Source organism: Cavia porcellus, unplaced genomic scaffold (genome assembly GCF_034190915.1).
Source record: "Cavia porcellus strain 051 isolate PalLab524CR breed Dunkin Hartley unplaced genomic scaffold, mCavPor4.1 scaffold_15, whole genome shotgun sequence".
NCBI lineage: Eukaryota > Metazoa > Chordata > Mammalia > Rodentia > Caviidae > Cavia > Cavia porcellus.
This window is the reverse complement of record NW_026947498.1, coordinates 74705853-74725289: the sequence shown is the minus strand read 5'-3', so window position 1 is coordinate 74725289 and position 19437 is coordinate 74705853. Positions and strand designations below refer to the sequence as shown.

Sequence of the window (19437 nt, the reverse complement as noted above, 5' to 3'; positions counted from 1 at the left end):
GACTCTGTGGTTACCCCTCTGCGCATGCGTCTCGGCCCCTCTTCCGGTCCTCCTCGGTGGAGCGCGCCGGAAGTTAATCTGTAAACCCTCGAGCTTCCCGCTTCCTTTCTTGACCTCCAGTATGGATTAAAGGCGCGACGGTCTTCGCGTCGCAGACTGAGAAACGTGCCTGTAAGCGTTTTGCGCATCTGCCCCAGCACATAGTCATGCAGGAGGCAGTTTCTGGTAGGGAGTCATTTCCCAGTTTACAGCGAGGAAGCTTGGCGGCCCGAGCCTTTCTGGCTGCTGGAGGAAGGCGGCTTCACCCGGAACGAGCCTCGCCGGCGCGCCGCGCCGCTTCCATGAGACTCGTGCCGAAAACGCTCAACCCGAACCGACTTATGGAGAAACCGCAGGAAGACCCAATCGAAAGGACGCTGACAGATAGCTGGACTGCGCTTTTCAAAAATGTCAAAGCCAGAGAAGACAAAAGTGATTTCCGAGTATAAAGTTACGTTATCCGTGGAGACAACATGTAGAACAGTGGTTACCTAGAGTAGCAAGCAGACCGTGGGGCATGGAGGAAACTTTGTAAAACTAACAAGACAAGCCCCAGTGGACGTTCCTTGTAGGATGGAGCTGAGGGAGACCTCACCTGAGGAACACCCCCATCTATGTCAAGCCCCGCAGTTCCCAGGGGCAGCCCTGGCCACACACCTGGAAAAGGCTAACCTGACCTGGCACAGATAACTTCCGCTGGGGGCTTTTTCTTAGCTCACTGACATTTGAAAGCACGCAAAAAAGGCTGGATAGCCTATCAAAAATTATGTAAAGTTTAAACTTGTATTCGTTGCAACTGCCACTTGATCTCTTAGGGGCATGCTTTTCGCCTTGCGTGGTTTCATTTTGCAATAAATCCTTCCTTTGCTTTCGCAACAGCTTACATCAAGAACATAGGGACCGGGCAGGAATGAAGTAGATAGCTTGCCTAGCATACAGGAGGCACTAGGTTCAACCCGCAGTAAAACAATAGTAACAGCAAAACCGACGAGGACTGAGGATTCCTTCACTGTGGCTGGAGCATATGATGGCTGCTATAAAAATTCAAGACTATTTCAGGATGTTGAGGAATAACTGAAGGGTTTAACCAAAAGACTGGTAAAGCTTTGGAATTTTATTTATTTTTTTGAGACAGGGTTTCATATATAGTTTAGGCTGGCCTCACTGTGTAGCTCAGGCTGGGGTCAAACTCACAGTGATCCTCCTGCTGCAGCCTTTCAAGTGCTAGGGTTACAGGCTTCCACCACCACACCAAGCTCAAGTTACGTGTGTGTGTGTGTGTGTGTGTGTGTGTGTGTGTCTGTGTTTGTATGTATGTTTTAAAGGTGCTGGGGATCAAACCCAGGGGTTTGTGCATATGAGGCAAAAATTACCACTGAGCCACATCTGCAGGTTGGCTTTGGAATTTTAAAAGGCAGGTCTAAAATCAGGGGTACAAAGTTAGGGGCTGGTATAAAGTAGGATTAACAAATACAGTGAATGTTTAAATGAAAGTTTAGTATACTTAGAGACACGTTGTCACTAATCCCCCTGAAGATTAACCTTTTACTTTAAACAGACTTAGGCCATCACTCTTGTGGTTTTTTTTTTTTTTTTTTTTTTTTTCTTTTTCCTTTTTATCAGTACTGGGGATCAAATTCAAGACTGCCGGCTTGCAAGGCAGGCGCTTATGCCGCTGAGCCAGCCCCTAGGCCATCAGTCTTACTTTTTTTTTTTTTTTTTTTTACTATTTTAAAGGAAAAAAATAAAATGGTTCATCCTGTGCAAGAGGAGGGCAAGATTTTGTGAGTACTACACTTTCCCTGAAGAGGGTGTTGGCCTGTGTACACCATAAAAGAGAAAAAGAGACTTGTTCTTCCCCACTTTTGCTCTGGCGGCTGCCTTCAAGTGTTGTGCTATGCCATACCACCTTGCCTCGGAGTCAGCTGATTATGGACTGAAACCTCCACAAACAGTGAGCTAAATAAACCCTTTCTTCATTTTGGGTATCAGATATTTTGTCTCAACAATTGAAGAAAAGTAACCAAGATAGTAGCTGAATGTATCAATCCTTTATCTTCTGACTCCTCGGTTTTTTCTTTAAGACAGGGTCTTGCAATTTTTCCTAGGCTGGTCATGAGTTCCTAAGCTCAAATTATGATTTTCATGCACTTCAGAACTTGAGAACTATGATCAGACATCACCTCCCTTTCTAGAAGGCAGGGACAAAAACACTTGTCTGTGTCTGCAGTATCTCACAGTGCCCCACATAGTGCAAAAGGTAAGAAATGTTTGTGAGGAGTCTCAGATCACCCCCTACCCCAGGCGGATTTTATCTGGCTTTCAGTGGTGGTACGGCTGTTGTTTCTCTGCTCCCTTCCCGTGATGCATTTGGAGTTTGCAGGGGCCAGGCTGCTTCTGAGTCATCCACTAGCCTGTCAAGAGATACCAAGTACACAGGGATTGGTAAAGAACTGTTTCAGGCATGAATGTTCAAGGGAGGAGACCAGCCCTTTCCCCCAGAATGTTTTTGAGGTGTTTTCCCCTGGTTCTTGGTCTGTCTCGAGGTATAAGCTATTTCTGCCCCATTCCCTCAACCTGCTCCTTCCCCTGTTTCATTGCCTTGATTTTGCTCCCAGGACTTCAAGATTTTCTTTTCCTCAGCTGGAATTATGTTGAAGCACTCATCTCCTAGAACACCTGTGAGGCCATCCCCAAGATGGCTCCCTAGTCATGTGCTATTACACCATCCAGTTCTGTTTTCTTTTCAGAATGTCATTATTTGAAATATTTTGTTCAAATGCATATTTGTTCCTGCTCTGAGTTTCCCCTTACCCAGGACTGTGTCCTTGGGAAGAAAGCTAGCCTGAGTTGCCAGAGAGCCCCTGCCAGGGAAGAATTTATATGCAAATAGCAACAACTGCTTCTTATGGAGACCTGAGGGTGAATACGCTCTGAAACCAGCACATGTCACTATTATCTCACTTAATTCCCATGAAAACCTGAGGAGCAGGAGCTAAAACCTCCGTTAGTCAGGCTTAACTTAAGCTTAGATGAGTTAGAGCATGGAACTGGTGCCAAACCAGTGTGTCTCACAGTGGGGTCTTCAGCTTCAGCTTCACCTGGCAACCAGTTAGAAAGCAGCAGTGGGACTGAGAGTGGGCTCAGTCATGAGCAAATGCTGGAAGTTCAGTGTTGGGTCCCCGGCATAGCCACCACCCTTACCACCATCCCAGCAAGGGCACAGAAATTTTTAAGCCCTGTTCCAGGCATCCTGAGTCAGAAACTCAGAGGAAAAGCCCCACAACCTGAATTTAACAAGCCCTTGGGGATTCTGATGAACTGTAGTCCAAAAGCCCATACTAAAAGAAAAACATGTTTGGGGGCCAGGGATTTAGCTCAGCGGCATAATTGCCTACTTAGCAAGCACAAGGTTGTGAGTTCAGTCCCTGGTGCAAACTCATGACCTTGTGCTTGCTAGGCAGGTGTTGTACTCCCCAAACAAGACTCTTTCCAAAAAGAAAGTGCTTTATTTAAGCTGGTACCCTGTGGCACAGTAGCATTGGAATTTGCAAAACTGTGCGACTAGGTTAGATTTTTGGGAGACTTATAGGAAAAAACTGCAAAACAGGGATGGGAGGGGATAAGGGTGAAGAAGACTTTTGTTCTCTTATTTGGATTAGGGACAGAGTTCCTTGCTTAGTTGCCTTTACAGAGATTTTTGTAGCTAGTGATCAGCAAGTTCCTCTTTTACAGGATCTTGGCAACTTATGATTGGCTAATTCCAGGAAGAATTGTCTTTCACATAGGGGGACAAAGGTTGAGACAGTACAGGGTTACCAGGGTAAAGACACATACAGAACAGGATGGTGGCACTTTGGTTACAGCACAACAGCAGGCACTTGTGCTGCTGAGCTAAATCCCCAGACACATTTAACTCTTAAAAACACCTACTAAGATATACTGTAATGCATAGGCCATTCCAAATCATCCATCTACTGAAGTGTAAACTCAAGTGATTTTAATATATTTATAGATTTCACCAAAATAGATTTTGATTAGAAATAGATTAGAACATTCTGTCTCCCCTAAAGGAAACCTGCATCCATTAGCAGTCCACACTCTCCTCCCACTTGCCATCCCCAGCCCTAAGCAACCCACTATTTTCAGACTTTGTATTTGTGTGTTCTGCACATTTATATAAGTAGAATCATACAGTATGACACGATACATTATGACTGGCTTTTTCCATTTTCCATAATGTTTTCAAGGTTCACATGGTAACATGTATCTTTTTTATTGACAAATAATACCCTATTTATGGCTATACTTTGTGTGTGTGTATGTGCGCACGCGCCTATGTTTGTGTGTCTATCTGATCAAATCCAATGCCATTCAATCACTGAGCTACATCCCTGGACCTTTTTTATCTTCTGTTTTAAAACAAGGTCTTTCTAAATTGCACAGGCAGGACTCAGACCTGTAATAATCCTGCCTCAACCTCCCAAACTGGGAATCCAGATATGCACTACTGTGCCTGTTGTACCCCAAAAATGAGACCCTGAGATGTTGTCCAAAAAATGGGGCAAGACATTTTTTAAAAGAAAAAGGAGCACTTTATTTAAGCTGGCACCAGCGACACAGTGCAGTTGGAGTTTGCAAATCTGTGTAACTAGGTTAAAATTTTGACAGACTTTTATAGAAATAACAATCACCAGTAAATGTTGGTGGGGTAACAGGAATGAGGAAGACCTTTGTTCATCCTTGCTTGAGGGCAGAGAAGTTTTGCAGTTGGTGGTCAGCCATTTCCTTCTTTACAAGAATTTACAGCTCTTTGTCTACTAATTTCAGGATCAACTATCTTTCACAAAAGGGGGACAAAAGTCAAGAGGAATATAGGTAACTCAAGGTCGACTGATTCCAGGAACAGTTGACCCTCAGAAGGGGAACAAAGTTTAACACAGCAAACAGGTTACCAGGGTGATTGCACATACAGAACAGTATGGCTGTGCTTTTTAGTATAACAGTGCCCAGCTGCTTCCTTCTCCCCACCCCTCCTCCTCTTCTTCCTCCTCATCTTCTTCTTTGCTTTGTTTTTTTTTTGTGTGTGTGTTTTTTGAAGCACTATGCAGCTCAGGCTAGTCTTGAACTCATTCTGTAGCTTAACCTGGCTTCAAACTCAGATCCTCTGTTTCACTGTACTTCATTTTTTGGTCCATTCTCCAGTTGATGAACGTTGAGGTTTGTATTCATCAGTTTTTCTGGTTCCAGGACAAAATATCTGACATACACAATTTAGAAAGGTTAGCCAGGCATGGTGGCTATGGTCCCAGCATTTAGGAGGCTGAAGTAGGAGGACTGTTGCAAGTTCAAGACTAGCCTGGGCCACAAAGTGAGCTTAAGGCCTGCCTGAACTACATAGTGAGACCCTATTTCAAAAAGACCAAAAATAAAAAGATAAAAATAAAGTAGAAAGGTTAATGGGCTCAGTTTCAGAGGGTTCAGTTTATGGTCTGCTAATATCAAGGCGAAAACTGTTGTACTCTAAGAAAAACAGCTTTGTTATATTTGTATCATAACAAAATACCTGTAATGTGGTCTACTGCTCTATATGCCATTTTTCTTTTCCTCTGGGTGACCCAATTGATATGTTAATCAATGCTCTTCTGTAAAGAATTATAAAACCTTACCTAATTGATATGTTAACCATTGTTGCCCTCTACAAATAACAGATGCGGTGCTAAGATAAGTTAACAGGAGTTGTTAATTACTCCTAAGCTTCCCCATTCTCTGCTGAAGAAAACCAGTATGTTTCCCTGATTTAAACTTGTTTGAAGTAACTTACTTGTATGCAGGGAGACTTGCTTGTTAGCACAACCCTTACCTGACCTTGCTCTCCCCAAGAAATGTAATCTCACCTTATTTTCTGTTCTATAATGCGCCACACTGCCTTCCCCCTTTCCCTGCCCAGTGGTAGTCTGTCATAAAATGTGCTTAGTGTGCTAATTGTTCTTAAGAAATGCTTAGCTTCAAAGAAATTACAGGAAGAATGTTGTGGCTTAACCCTTAATACACCAAAAGGGTTAAGTTCCAAATCCTTTTAAAAACTTAAGTTTCAGCTTCTTGTAACTTTTGACCCCTTCACACCTGTTAGCAATAACGAGCTGTCCTGAGATAATTAACTTTCTACCTTCTCGAAATGTTGTTGCAGATGTGCTATTGTAAGATAATGCGTATCTGCAGGATGGGAGTAACTTGAAAGGCAACAAAGACTCCCGAGGTTGTCAGAACTAAGTGGACAGCTTTACAGTTTCCAGACTTGAGTCAACAGCTTGATGGCTCTGCGAGTTTCTTTGTTTTTCCGCCCCCGCCTCCTGCTTTTTAAATCCCCTTCCTTCAGTCTCTGGGACACAGTCTCCAAATTGGCTCCCGGAGACTCATCGCCAGGCCTGGCCTAAATAAAGCCTTTGCTCCCCAAATTTCAGTCTCTTGCTTCCTTGGATTTTGTACCAGGGTCCAAGCTATCAGAAAAACAACATGATGGAGGAAAGCTGCTTAGTACATAGCAGACAGGAAGCAGAGAGAGGAAAAGAGCCAGAGAGGAAGAGGACAAGGCCAGATACAGTCCCGAGGGAGGGTCACACTCCCATAACCACCCAGACATACCCAGCAGTGTGCTTTATAATATGGTCAAGGCACCTCAAGGGAAGTAAGTTGACATTCTAGGGTTTTGGGAGCCATCAAGCTGGAAATTGACCTAGGACATGACCCAGACTGGACTCTACCAGAAAACAAAGAGAGAACTGGGGTCAGCCACATGAAGAACTTGCTACAACCCAGAAAAACACCAAGCCCCTGGACAATCCAAGCAATGGGTTGCTAGGCAGAGGGGCTGAAATTGACATCATCTTTCCCAGTATATAAATAAACATACTGCATTGGTTGAGCAGTACCTTTCCTCCTATCAGGAGGGTTAGGGCTCCACCTGACCCCAGCTTTGTCTCTCCTTTGTATTCTCATCCTCACACAGTTCTTAACCCCAAGAACCTCAGGAGCTGCATGGGTTGCGGCACGGGGTTATAGTCACAAGTCACTTTTAGGGTGTCATGTATACTGCTCTGAACATTTGTGTACCAGTTTTAGTGCAAATCTGTGAACATATGTTTTCATTTCTCTGGGAAATGCATATGTGTAGTGACTAGGTCATAAGAATTTATACTTTTTTTTTTTTTTACTGGTACCAGGGATAGAATTCACGACCACGTGTTTGCAAGGCAGGTGCTTATGCCACTGAGCTAAATCCCCAGCCCCAAGAATTTATACTATTTTGAGCTGAGTGTGGTGGTAGGTGCCTGTAATTCCAGCACTTCAGAGGCTGAGGCTGAGGCTGAAGGATCACCTCGAGTTTGAGGGCAGCCTGGCTGACATAGTGAGACCCTGTCTTACAAAAAAAAAAAAGCCCCACAAACTTATACTCTCTTTTGGGGAGGTAATGGGGACTGAACCCAGGGGCTTTGACCTAAGCTACATGCCCAGCCTTTTTTTATTTTGAGGTTTCACTAAATTGCTCAATTGTTCTGACTGGGCTCAAATTTGTAAACCTGCTACCTCAGCCTTCCAGAGTGTTTAGATTACAGGCATGCATTACCACACCTGGCTACTGAAAGGATTTTGCCCTAGATAGGATACTGCGGCATTGGGAGGTGGGACGAAAGAATGTTTATCTTGAGGTCACTTTCCCCGTCCCTATGCAATTTACCTGTGGCACGAAAAGAGTCCCAATCAGCTACTCGCTCATCAGCGATGCCACCTTTAAGCACCACCCCAGTCGGAAGCTATTTGTATGCCCCCCACACCATGTTCACAGCAGAGAAAGCCAGACCCCCAGTGGTCATAGGATTCTCTGCGTGTTCCGAATAAAGGCCATTTTTACTTTATATTCTCTCCTTTACCGCACCGAAAATCCTATCAGCTACATCTTACACTCTCAACTACTGCACATTTCAGCTGGTGTTAGTCTCCACTAAAGGTATTTATTCAATACATTATCAATAATACTAATAGTCATTTCCATCTACTGTCTAAATTGCAAGGCCTTTACTCTGATAATCACAAATCCTCAACCCTATCAACAGGCACCCTTATTGGTAGAGAAAAACTGTAAACTGATTTGCCTAAACTCAAACAGCCAATCTGGGGAGGAGCTGGGACCACAGCCTCATCTGCTTGCCCTTTTGCCTGATACTGTTTCCCAAAGCTTTCGAAACATGCCTTCTTCCCTCCTTTTGGGCCTTTTCTGGAAGTCGGGCTGGCTCCAAATCCCGAGGTGGCAGGTCCTTTTGCTCTTTTCCCCAGCTGGGGCTGAAGGCCAGGGGCGTGCCATCATGGGAGCTGGAAATAAAATGAGGGAGGCCCAGCTGTGCATGCAGTGCGCCGCGGAGGCTGTGTGGGGGAGGTGAGGATTGAGCTTTTTGCTTTTATTTTTTTAATTTTTATTTTATTTATTTATTTTTGGTACTGGGGATCGAAGTCACAACTTCAAGCTTGCCAGGCAGGCACTCATGCTGCTGAGCTAAATCCCTGGCCTGAGAATTTTGCTTCTGAAGAGCAGACCTGCCGGGCTTGGCCAAACATAGGGCTAGGGAAGGAGGACTAGCACTTCTCAGGGAAGAGGGTTTTCAGCCTCTGCGGGTCTGCTTGAAAGAAAGGGTGACCTTACCTGTCTGTGCCTTGTTCTGTGGCCAGCTCTCCCTCTACAGGGAGCTGAGACCAGGGAAGGTGCCCACTGGCCAGGTGCCTAGAGGCAGGGAGCTGGAATAGAAACAGGCACAGAGGCACACTTGGTGAGGAAGGGCAGGATGAAGAGAGTCATCTCAGAGAGCTTCAAGGGATAGAAAGCAGTGGAACTGGGACCCAGAGACGGCAAAAGTGGTGTTCTAGGTCTGAGAAAGAAGTTGCATGTGGAGGGAGCTGCTGCATAGAGGTGAAGGAGGCTCAGTGTGGCAGAGGATGAGTCCAGACTTAACTGCCTAGATCTGTGCTGTTCAGTATGGGTACCAGGAGCCCCCAGGCACAGTGGCTATTTAAATGAAAGTTTAAAATAATTTAAAATGGAGCTCCTTAGTCATATTAGGCACAATTCCAGTGCTCAGGAGCCACCTGTGACTAGGAAACGTGGTGTACAGCAGCATGAACCCAGTCTGTCAGCCTGGGAAGTCTTCTGAGCCAGTGAAGGCTCACAGCCTGGGGTTGGGGTGACTGTTCATTGCTCAAGGACTTGTGGAGTGAGCAGCTCAGACTAGCCGGCTGGCTGTGAAATTTCTGGAGTCTAGGTGACCTTCAGGTCTCCAGAGGTATAAGGCAGTGTGACCCACCTCCTGCCAGCATAGAGTGGATCCTGACCCCAGGGACAGCAGCAAACCAGGCAGGGCCTCTTCATCCCAACTCAAGATCACTGCTCACTGTGATCAGAACCAGGGGCAGAGAAAACATGGAGTGAGTGGGGCTGTGGGCAGCTGCTGAATGAGGCCACCTTGCCACAGGGTGGGGTGGGAGACTCCAGCTTGGCCATGTTGCGCAGACTGGACTGAAGGACTGGGGAGGAGTGTGTGGGTGTTTGTGTGTATGTGTGTGAGAAAGACCAGGGCAGGGCTCCCAGTGTCAAAAGAGAGACGAGAATGCTTCCTCCTCACCCTAACCAGACCTTTCCTCCTCATCCTCAGGGTCCACGCAGTCCAGCTGACAAGGATGGACTATGCCATGAAGTCCCTCAGCCTTCTCTGCCCCAGATCCCTGTCCAGGTGAGGACAACTTGGGGCAGAAGGCAGGGGAGCTCCCTGTGAGCTTGGGGTTGTGAGTCCTATGGGGATCTTATTAGAGTTTGACTTCTGACTCACAGGACTGGAGCGGGAGCTGAAATTCAGACCCCACCCCACCCCGGGATGTTAACAGTGCCATTACCACTGCTGGGAGCAGGAAAGGGAGGGTTCTGTGCTTGGCATTTCCATTCCTGGTCTTATACCTCATGACAACTTTGGGAAGTGGGACTGTTACACCGAATTAACAGGCGAGGACACTGAGGCGGAGTGGGTGCTCTCAGTTACCTAGAAAACCTGTAACAGCAGCAAGATTTGAACGTGGGTCTGCCTGCATGCAAGCTCTAAGTTCAAGATCCAGAACATTGACAGGCCTTGGGGGGTGTTAGGCACCTGGATCCCAGCCCCACCCAGATCTACTACATTGTCATCTGCATTGGAGCCAGGCCCTGTGTGCCTGTCTAGAGTTTGGATGCCCTGTGCTAGCAGGCTTCTGTTGGCTAGAGCATGGTGGAGGAGGGAAGGTATTGGGGGTCCAGGAGTGGGGGAGGGAATCTGGGCGAGAGGGTCTGAGTGCTGACACTGTGGGGCCATGGTGCCTCCCGATGTCCCTGATTGCCCAGGCACATGACGGTGAGCACCTCTGTGGTGAGGACACAGCAGCTAGTGTCTGAGGCCAGTCCAGAGGCCCCCAGGGCTCGGCCCTGCCGAGTGAGCACCGCAGATCGTAGTGTGCGGAAGGGCGTCACCGCCTGCAGCCTCGAGGACCTCCGCTACAAGGTAGGGACCCCTCACTTTCCAGTCCCAGGGGCTATACTGGGGTTCAGCAGGCAGGGGTCAGGTCCTAAGTGGAGGCTTTCCTTCCCCATGTCAGCACCCGCAGGTTGGTCGCACCTACCTAGAGCTGGGTTGGTGCTGACGTCTACCTGGTGACAGGAAGGGCAGTGTGCCGTGATCCTGCACATTAACAGTAGGCTGGTAATATTCTCAGAATATAGTTCTTGCTGGAAAAAACCCCTAGATTCCTTTCTCCAAAGGTTTTTTGGTTTGTTTTTGTTTTTGATTTTGAGATAGGGTCTTACTATATAATCTAGGCTGCTTTCAACTATGATCCTCCTGCCTCAGCCTGCTGAGTGCTGGGGTTATAGGTGTGCACTACCACAGCTGGATAGTAGTTCTTAAACTTGTAGAATTGCTCCAAAATTGGAGAAATGAGCCAATTTTAGAAGCTCTCTCAGGTGAGGGTGGTAGCTTCATGAAAGGTTTTGTCCTCACCATAGATTAGAGAGGCTGCTAGAAGGGAAACAGAGAAATCACACAGCTCTCGTGGGTGTATGGCAGGCAAGAACACGCGCCAGTCCCGTGCTCCTTTCCTCTCTCTCAGGGTTGCTCCTCCTTCCGCCCTGCTGCAGCCCTCTAACCCTAAGGCCACTTGCTTCCGGAGCCCAACACTTGTGACACCTGGGGCCAGTGCTGCCAGCCCAAGTGCCTGGCACAGGCAGGGCATTGGGTTAGGCTTCCGGTTACTGGAGTGTGTTTAGTGCACAGACATGGCTGTTGACTGAACCCTTCCTGGTCTCCTCCCCATTCCTGAGTTAGCTCTGGTTTTCTGGAAGCCAATGTCCCGTTTTGGGAGGACCCTGGCTATGCCAGATGATGCACCTGGAATCAAAGGTGCTCACTCCACTTTAATGTTGCTATTGTTTTGGGTCCTGGCTCTGGGAACACCTCCGCATGACAATGCCCCTCGGTGCACCTGGCTTCCCAGACTTCACCCAGAGGCCAATTAAAGCAAAGGGCTAGTGGAGGGCCCTCTTGTCCTTTCTGGCCATGGTTGTTGGATTGACTGTTTTTTCTAGTAAGTTGTGCTTTATTTCAAAAAGCCAGGGTATTCAGAAGTCAAGATCTGGGGACTCGGTTTGTTCCTTGCTGTTGGTGTGTGAGTTATTCTATACCCTCCCCGCTTTTTGAGACAGGGTCTTATGTAGTTCAGGCAGGCCTTGAACTCATTATGTAGCCCAGACTGGCTTTGAACTCACAGTGATCCTCCTGCTTCAGTCTCCTGAGTGCTGGGATTGCTGGTATGTGCCCTGTTTGAAGGATTTTACCCAGCAAAATATATTCCCTAGTGAATCCAGATGAGAAAAGGAAAGTGAGAATTCTGTGATTCCAAAATAATTAGCAATGTGTTTGTATGCTCTAAGTATATCTCATTTAAATGAGGTTATGTACTGTATAGCCTGACTTTACATTCTATGACCTGTCATAGGTCTCTTTTCTTTTCTTTGCTGCTGAGGATTCATGATGAGCTGTATCATTTCATTTCATTTCTTCTTCTTCTTCTTCTTCTTCTTCTTCTTCTTCTTCTTCTTCTTCTTCTTCTTCTTCTTCTTCTGCTGCTGCTGCTGCTGCTGCTGCTGCTGCTGCTGCTGCATTTATTTATTTTTTGAGGTGGTAGACAGGGTCTCTCCATGGAGTTTAGGCTGGTCTCAAACTCACCATGATCTTCCTGGCCAGGAATTTAGCTCAGCAGCAAAAGCACCTGCCTGGCAAGCATGACGTCATGAGTTTCATCCCCAGTACCAAAAATAATAAAGTTAAATTACAAAATAAAAGTGAAACTAATTCATAGAAGTGAGATAAGATGAATCAAAGGTATAAATGAAAGGGGCTAAACAATATATGCATTTGAAATAATATGCTAATTCCATAAATATCTATAAAATTATGGTGTATCAATTAAAAAAGATTTTCAAAAGTAAAAAGAAAACTGTAGAATAGGAAAAATATTTGCAAATCATGTATTTGATGAGGGCCAAGAATATATAAAGAATTCTTTAAATGTCAAAAAATATGGAGATATATATATACATATATATATATACACTCTAACAACTCACCAGTAAAAAGATAGACCAACTAAAAATGGGAAAAGGATTACAAACTCCATCCCAGGATGGACAGTCTGTCAATTTAGTGAGACCCTATGTCAAATATAAAAGTACTAGCTCAGTGCAAAGATCTGTGCTCAGTCTCCAGTAACACAGACACACATACGTGCGCACACACAAGTACACACATATCTGCCTGTAACCCCAGCTATGTGAAGCTGAGGCAGGACGATGAAGATTCAAAGTTCAAGGTCAGATTGCCGGGGGTTTAGCTCAGCGGTGTAAGTGCCTGCCTGGCAAGCACAAGGTCATGAGTTCCATCTCCAGTACCAAAAAAAAAAAAAAGTTCAAGGTCAGCCTGGGCAACCTGAGACCCTGACTTGAAGTAAAAATTTGAAAGGCCTTGGAATGTGGCTCCATGGTAGGGGGCTTGCTCAGCACATACAGGGCCCTGGCCATAGTGCCACCCATGCAGCCTGGTCACTGAGGAGATGTGGGATGGTGTGGCTCTTCCCCATACCAGTGCTAGGGCTCCATGGGGTGGCAGAAGCATCACTAACCTTCCTCCCCAGGTCCGGGACATCTTGATGCTGAAAGATAAGCCCTTCTCCCTGGTGCTGGAAGAAGATGGCACAGCTGTAGAGACAGAGGGCTATTTCCAAGCCCTGGCAGGGAACACAGTGTTCATGGTCCTCCAGAAGGGGCAGAGATGGCAGCCCCCTTTAGAACAGGTAGGCGCCTGCTGTGAGGGGGAAATGGGGAGCTGGGACAGAGTCCCGCAATCCCTACAACGTGTTTGTCTTGCTGCAGGGGACCCGGTACCAACTCTCCCTCTCGGACAAACCCTCTAAGAAGATTGATGTGGCCCGTGTAACCTTTGACCTGTACAAACTGAGCCCCCAGGACTTCATTGGCTGTCTCAATGTGAAGGCGACCCTCTATGACACATACTCCCTGTCCTATGACTTACACTGCTACAAGGCCAAGCGCATTGTAAAGTGAGTGACCTGGGATGGGCTGGGGATAGGGTGGGAATCAAGCAAGGGCAGCATCCCTAGCCTGCCACCAGGGTTCAGCCTTCTCAGGGCCTGGGTCTGGAGTCTGTGCCAACGAAGCGTGACAGTTAGCATTTGTGCAGAACTTGTGACTTACCTATGTGTTTTGGATTATACCCCTGTATAATGCAGTATGGTATGTTTATCATTACCTTCTTTTTGTTTGTTTTTTTGAGGTAGGATTTTCCTATGTAGACAGGCTGGCCTTGAACTTGCACAATTAGCTTGCCTCAGCTCCCGAGTCCTGGGATTATAGACATGCACCACCACATCCAGTTTTGTTTATCATAACCTTCTACCATAGAAAATTATAGTTTTTTGCGTAAAAAAGGAAATTTTCCAAAGTAGTCTTCTAGTGTGCTCCTTTGTGGTTCTTTTGGGTTCTTCTTTGGTTCTTGGGATCAGACCCAGGGCCTCACACACTAGGAATGTGCTTTACCACCCTCCCCTGCCAGCTAGTCTTTTACAACTTTTCTACAATGAACATGTGTCGAAGATTTTACTCAGTGCCTTCATTCATGACAAGACTAACAAGAGGTTACAATCAGTTCAATTCAAAATCTCACACATATACGGATCCATCACTGATGATGAGTTAATAGTGTAGATTCTTGCCAGGCCCAGTGGTGTGTGCCTTAATCCTAGCACTCGTGAGGCTGAGGCAGGAGGTTCACCACAAGTTCAAGGCCAGCCTGCACTACATAATGAATTCAAGGCCAACCTGAAATGCATAGCAAGATGATGTTTCAAAAAAAAAATGTACAGACTTTTTTCAGGGGGAAAGGAGATACTGGGGAGTTAAACCCAGGACCTTTACCTTAAGGTACTTCCATACCCTTATTTTTTTTCTGAGACAGAGTCTTGCTAAATTGCTCAGGCTGGGCTGGGATTTGTGATGCCCCTGCATCCATCTCCTAATGTGTTGGAGTGTGCCACCACTATGGCTTTCTTAGTTTTCCTAGTCTCTGCTAAGAGGACTGAGGCTGCACGGCTGTTTGCCAGAACCAGCAGTCAGTGGCAAGCTGGAACCTGTTCTATGGCTGGATTCCATCTCCCTCCATCAGGATCAGCCTATCCCGCCACCTCGGGATCTGGCAATGCCACCAGCATTTGACAGATTTTAAAATCTAGAGCAAGAGGGGGCCCAGGATGTAGCTCAGTAGCACAACGCCTGCCTAGCAAGTGCAAGGTTATGAGTTTGATCTCTGGTAAAAAAAAAAAAAAATCTACAGCAAGAAATTTCAGTCTTGAATTCAGTCCATTTAGGAGTGAAACTGGCAGAGCTAAACAAAATAGCTATAATGCTATCAGAAAGCAACAGCACAAAGTGAGTTCAAGGCCAGCCTGAACTGCATAGTGAGACCCTGTCTAAACAAAACAAAACAAAACAAAACCCAGCAACAGCAAAGGCAATGGAGGTATATGCCTGTAATTCTAGCACTTGGAGCCTGAGGCAGGAGCACTACAAGTTGAGCCCAGCCTGGCAATTTAGTGACTTAGTGAGATCTTGCATCAAAATAAAAAATAAAAAGGGCTAAGGACCCTCAGTGTAAGGGTCCTGCTTCAATACCCAGTACCAGAGATTTTTTTTTGTACCAGGCAAGCTGGAACCACTTAGCAACAGTGGTATCACTGTACTTTTAAAGACATTGTGGAGAGCTGCCTGGCAAGCATGAGAGCCCGAGTTAGAGTCCAGGCTGAAAAATAAATAAATAAAGACACTGTGGAAGGTCTGGTATGGTAGAGCATGCCTGTTCCAGTACTCGGGAGGCTGAGTTCCTGGCCATCCTGGGCTACAAAGTGAGTTCAGGGTCGGCCTGAACTGCGGAGAGAGACCCTGTCTCAAAAAGACAAACAAACAAACAAAAAGAAATTGTGGTAGAATATGTATAGCATGACTTTATTTTCAGTGCTGGGGTTATGTTGAGGGCTTCATGTTTGCTAGGCAAGTTCTCCACCACGGAGTTACATCTTTAGTTCACCTTTTAAACCATTTTAAAGTGTGAAATTCAGTGGCATTAAGCACATTTATGATACTGAGCAACAATCGGAACTATCAATTTGCAGCACCTTTTCATCATTCCTAACAGAAACTGTCATCATTAAATAAGAACTCGGCTCCTCTGTCCTAACCCTGGGAACCTCTGTTCCACTTCCTGCTTCCACCGTGCCCCTTCTTGCTACCTCACAGGAGGGAAACCAGGCGCCATTCGACCTTTGTGACTGGCTTTCTTCACTTAGCATAACACAGTACTGCTTGTTGTATCATTCCTTTTTGAGGTTGGTCAACTAGGTTTAAAGCCTCAGTTTTTTTGTTTTGTTTTGTTGTCTTTTTGAGACAGTGTTTTACTATGCAGTTCAGCTGGCCTTGAATTGGTTTTAGCCCAGGCTGGCCTCAAACTCAGTTACTCTCCTCCCTCAGCCTCCTGAGTGCTAGGACTGTAAGCATGTACCACCATACTTGTCTGAAGCCTCAGTTCTTTACTTTGAGAAAGGAATATGCTTCTCAGGGATAGCCTTCAATATCTCACACATATATACAGTATGGGGCTTGTGGGGCTTGTTTTCTTTTTGGTACCAGGGATTGAACTCATGATCTCATGCTTGCCAGGCAGGCGCGTTAGCCACTGAGCTAAATCTCTGGCCCTACAGTATAGTTTTTTTTGCAGTGCTGGGGATTGAAACCAGGGCCTTGTACATGCTAGGTAAGTCATAGACTACTAACTTAGACTACTAAAAGCCCTAAAATATCTTTGTTTGTAAGTATTCATAGTTCTGAGTATCTTTCTGATCCCCCCAACTCCAATCAGAAAATAAATTCACTTATTGATTGAAGGTTAATAGAAGCCTGAAATTCTGCAGGCCGGAGCGCTGCAGGCTTTAATCCCAGAACTCTGGGTGGACTGCAAATTCGAGCCCAGTCTAGAAAATTTAGCATCTTGGTGAGAGTCAGTCTCAAAATAGAAGAATAAAAGGACCAGAGACATAGCTGGAGAGGTAGCATCTGCTAGGCTCCGGGTTCAATCCCCAGTACTGCAAAAGGAAAAAGAAAGCCAGGAAGATTTCTTTTCCTGTAGTATTTCCCTTCCTCACTCTTTAGGCCAAGATCCCTCCAGTGGCCTGCCCCCGTGGCTTTTTAACAGATGTGGCAGGAATTCGGGTAAAGGTGCCCAGCATTTGGCCAACTGCTCTTCACCACCACTGCCCCACTTTGTACGCCTCAGGCCGCAAGCTTATGCTATTTCAATCTCATAACCCATTTTATATGTGAGAAGCTGATGTTCCCAACTAGAGAAATTTAGATAAAAATAAAAGTAAAATCAATGTAGACTTTAAACAAGAACTTAAGCAGTTTGCTAAAGTTCACCTCCTTAATAAGACTGGATTTAGAAGCCAGGGCTGGTAATGTGGTGCTTACCTAGCACATTCAAGGCCCTGGGTCAAGCAACACAGAGCCTGGACTCTTGCTCTGGCCTTTTGGCTCAAAGACCTTGTTCTCAGTAAACGTGCATAAGTGACTTGGAAAGACATGATCTGGAGCAGAGTGTCATGAAGGATAGAACCATGTGACCTAGGCAAACCTGGTCAGTCTAAAGGAATATTAAGAAAAACACAGGGCTGGGGATGTCAGTCAGTGATACAACACCTGCCAAACTTGGGCCAGGCATGGTGGCACACACCTATAATCTCTGTCCCCATACTCAGAGGCTGAGGCAGAAGGATCATATGTTCCAGGTCAGCTTGAGCTACACAGTAAATTCAGGGCTGACCTGGTTGACACAGCAAGACCTTGTCTAGCAAGGCCTTGTCTCAAAAAAACAAAACCAAACCAGAAGAATGCTAACTTGATAGTTTTTTGTTGTTGTTTTCTGTTTTATTTTTTATTTTTGGTACTGGGAATCAAACTCCCGACTTTGCTGACTTGAAACCAGTTCCTCCAGGCCAGGGGATGAGGGGGACACCAGAGGAGGTAGGTATGGGGTGTTCTTCCGGTGTTCATTGTGCTGCCCCCCAGGGAACTGCTCCGCTGGGCCCTCTTTGGCATGCGGGCCACCGGCCACGTGCTGCTCGGCACCTCCTGCTATGTGGAGCAGCTCCTGGACGTCACCACCACTGAGGAGGTGCAGCCTGCCCAGGCCTCTTCTCTCCTCTCGGCTGGCCTGAAGCTTCTGCCTTGAGGACCAGGGACTGAGCTGTGCACAAGCTGGAGCTGGAGAGCTTCTTGCCTTCCTGAGCCTCATTCCTCTCAGCACAGGAGCACACCAAGCAGGGAGGATGACCCAGGAGCCATTGCAGGACAGCCTCCTGCCCAGGCAGCTCAGCTCACCACCCAGGTCACCCAGGAGGTGGCTGCCGTCCCTCCTCAGCCATCAGTCATCACCCACCCCAGGACACTGCAGCAGCATGAACCACCCAGCCCACTGAGGCATCACATCCCAGTTCAAAATACACCTTTCATTCGACACACCTATGCCTGTGTTCTTTGGGGAGAGGTGGGTTCTGCTGGAAGGTTAGAAGGGGCAAGCAAAGGAAGAGGAATGAGCTGTCCAGCAACCCTCCCTGATGTGCTGACACAGGAGACAGACCTTGGTGACTTCAGCAGTCTACTGAATTTGTACCCTGAGCAGGCCATATAATCAACGGAAGTGCCAATCTCCAAATGACATTTCCCGGTCAGAATAGCTTCAGCACAGCGGGGGGATGAAGTCACTCCGTATTCCGCAGTGTCATATGTTGTTATACCCTCTTCGGGTTAGGCCAGGGAGTTCTAGGAAGTATAAGGGCACCACTTTCACTAAAGCCTGCCCTCACTTGCCTTGCACATTCAAAACACCCACAGCTTTCAACTCAAGCTGTGATCAGTGGCAGAGCATTTGCCTAGCATGGGGGAAAGTCTGGGTTCCATCAGCAAAAGCCCCAAAACAGTGAACCAGTTGGCAGGTAGCTCCAAAGAGGATTACATCTCATCAGTGTAAGCTGACAGCATCAACTTCAGGCAGTAACATACAACAAGCATGAAAGTCTGTGACTCTCAGGCATGATAGGGCACACCTGTAATTCCAGCACTTGGAAGGCTGAGTTTGAGGCCAGCCTGGGCCACATGGTGAGTTCAAGGCCAGCCTACACTGCACAGCAAGACCCTGTCACAAAACAAAAAGGGCTGGAGATTTAGCTCAGCAGCATAAGCGCCTGCCTGGCAAGTGCAAGGTTGTGATTTCGATCCGTGGTACCAGCAAGATCAAAAAAAGAAAGCAAGCCTGTGATTCTCAAGATTCAAAAACTGTGTCATGCCATAACCCTTGCTATAAAGCCTATTTGGATTTAGCAAATACTAAGACAAAGGGTCAGGTTGCCCAAGCTCGCCTGGAAAGCTGTTGCTGGACATGCCCCACGCCCCATGCAGGAAGCACTTGAAACTCAGAAGGGCATGTTGTGCTGCGGCTGCTCAGCTCTGGGGTGGGTCTTCTGGCAGGGAGACTCATGGTCTCCACCGACTGGAAGCCACTCCAGTGCCCCCTACTCCTCCTGTGGCACTATGAACAGTGGGCACATGCTAGTGTCTGTCCTCAGCTGCACTCCTCATAAGACCAAGGATTTCTCAAGTCTTGAGCAATTTGTTAGCTGTTGTCTCTTGGACCTAACCCTCTCAGGCAGGGG

The 19437-nt window shown here is 46.6% G+C and overlaps 1 protein-coding gene across 6 annotated transcripts; it reads left to right on the top strand.

Annotated features, from left to right (window-relative positions):
- The first annotated feature begins 150 nt into the window (after positions 1-150).
- Cidec (cell death inducing DFFA like effector c) lies at positions 151-18246 on the top strand. Of its 6 annotated transcripts, none has more exons than XM_013146314.3 (6): positions 151-171; positions 9741-9818; positions 10457-10613; positions 13297-13455; positions 13535-13722; positions 17795-18246. In XM_013146314.3, exons 2-6 carry the CDS (start codon positions 9766-9768, stop codon positions 17955-17957), a joined length of 720 nt encoding a protein of 239 aa, XP_013001768.1. In that variant the 5' UTR covers positions 151-171; positions 9741-9765; the 3' UTR covers positions 17958-18246. The 6 variants fall into 6 exon arrangements, with proteins under 6 accessions (XP_013001768.1, XP_063081301.1, XP_023418341.1 ...); XM_023562573.2 differs by lacking the exon at positions 151-171 and adding an exon at positions 1836-1993; XM_003464129.5 differs by lacking the exon at positions 151-171 and adding an exon at positions 8332-8473.
- The last annotated feature ends 1191 nt before the right edge of the window (positions 18247-19437 follow it).

What these genes read in the sequence shown, in the direction of transcription:
- Cidec (XM_003464129.5), top strand. Translation starts at nt 8,403, where the DNA reads ATGGGAGCTGGAAATAAAATGAGGGAGGCCCAGCTGTGCATGCAGTGC. An exon ending in GCGGAGGCTGTGTGGGGGAG is followed by an intron (nt 8,474 to 9,740) that starts GTGAGGATTGAG and finishes CCTCATCCTCAG; the next exon opens with GGTCCACGCAGTCCAGCTGA. An exon ending in TGCCCCAGATCCCTGTCCAG is followed by an intron (nt 9,819 to 10,456) that starts GTGAGGACAACT and finishes CTGATTGCCCAG; the next exon opens with GCACATGACGGTGAGCACCT.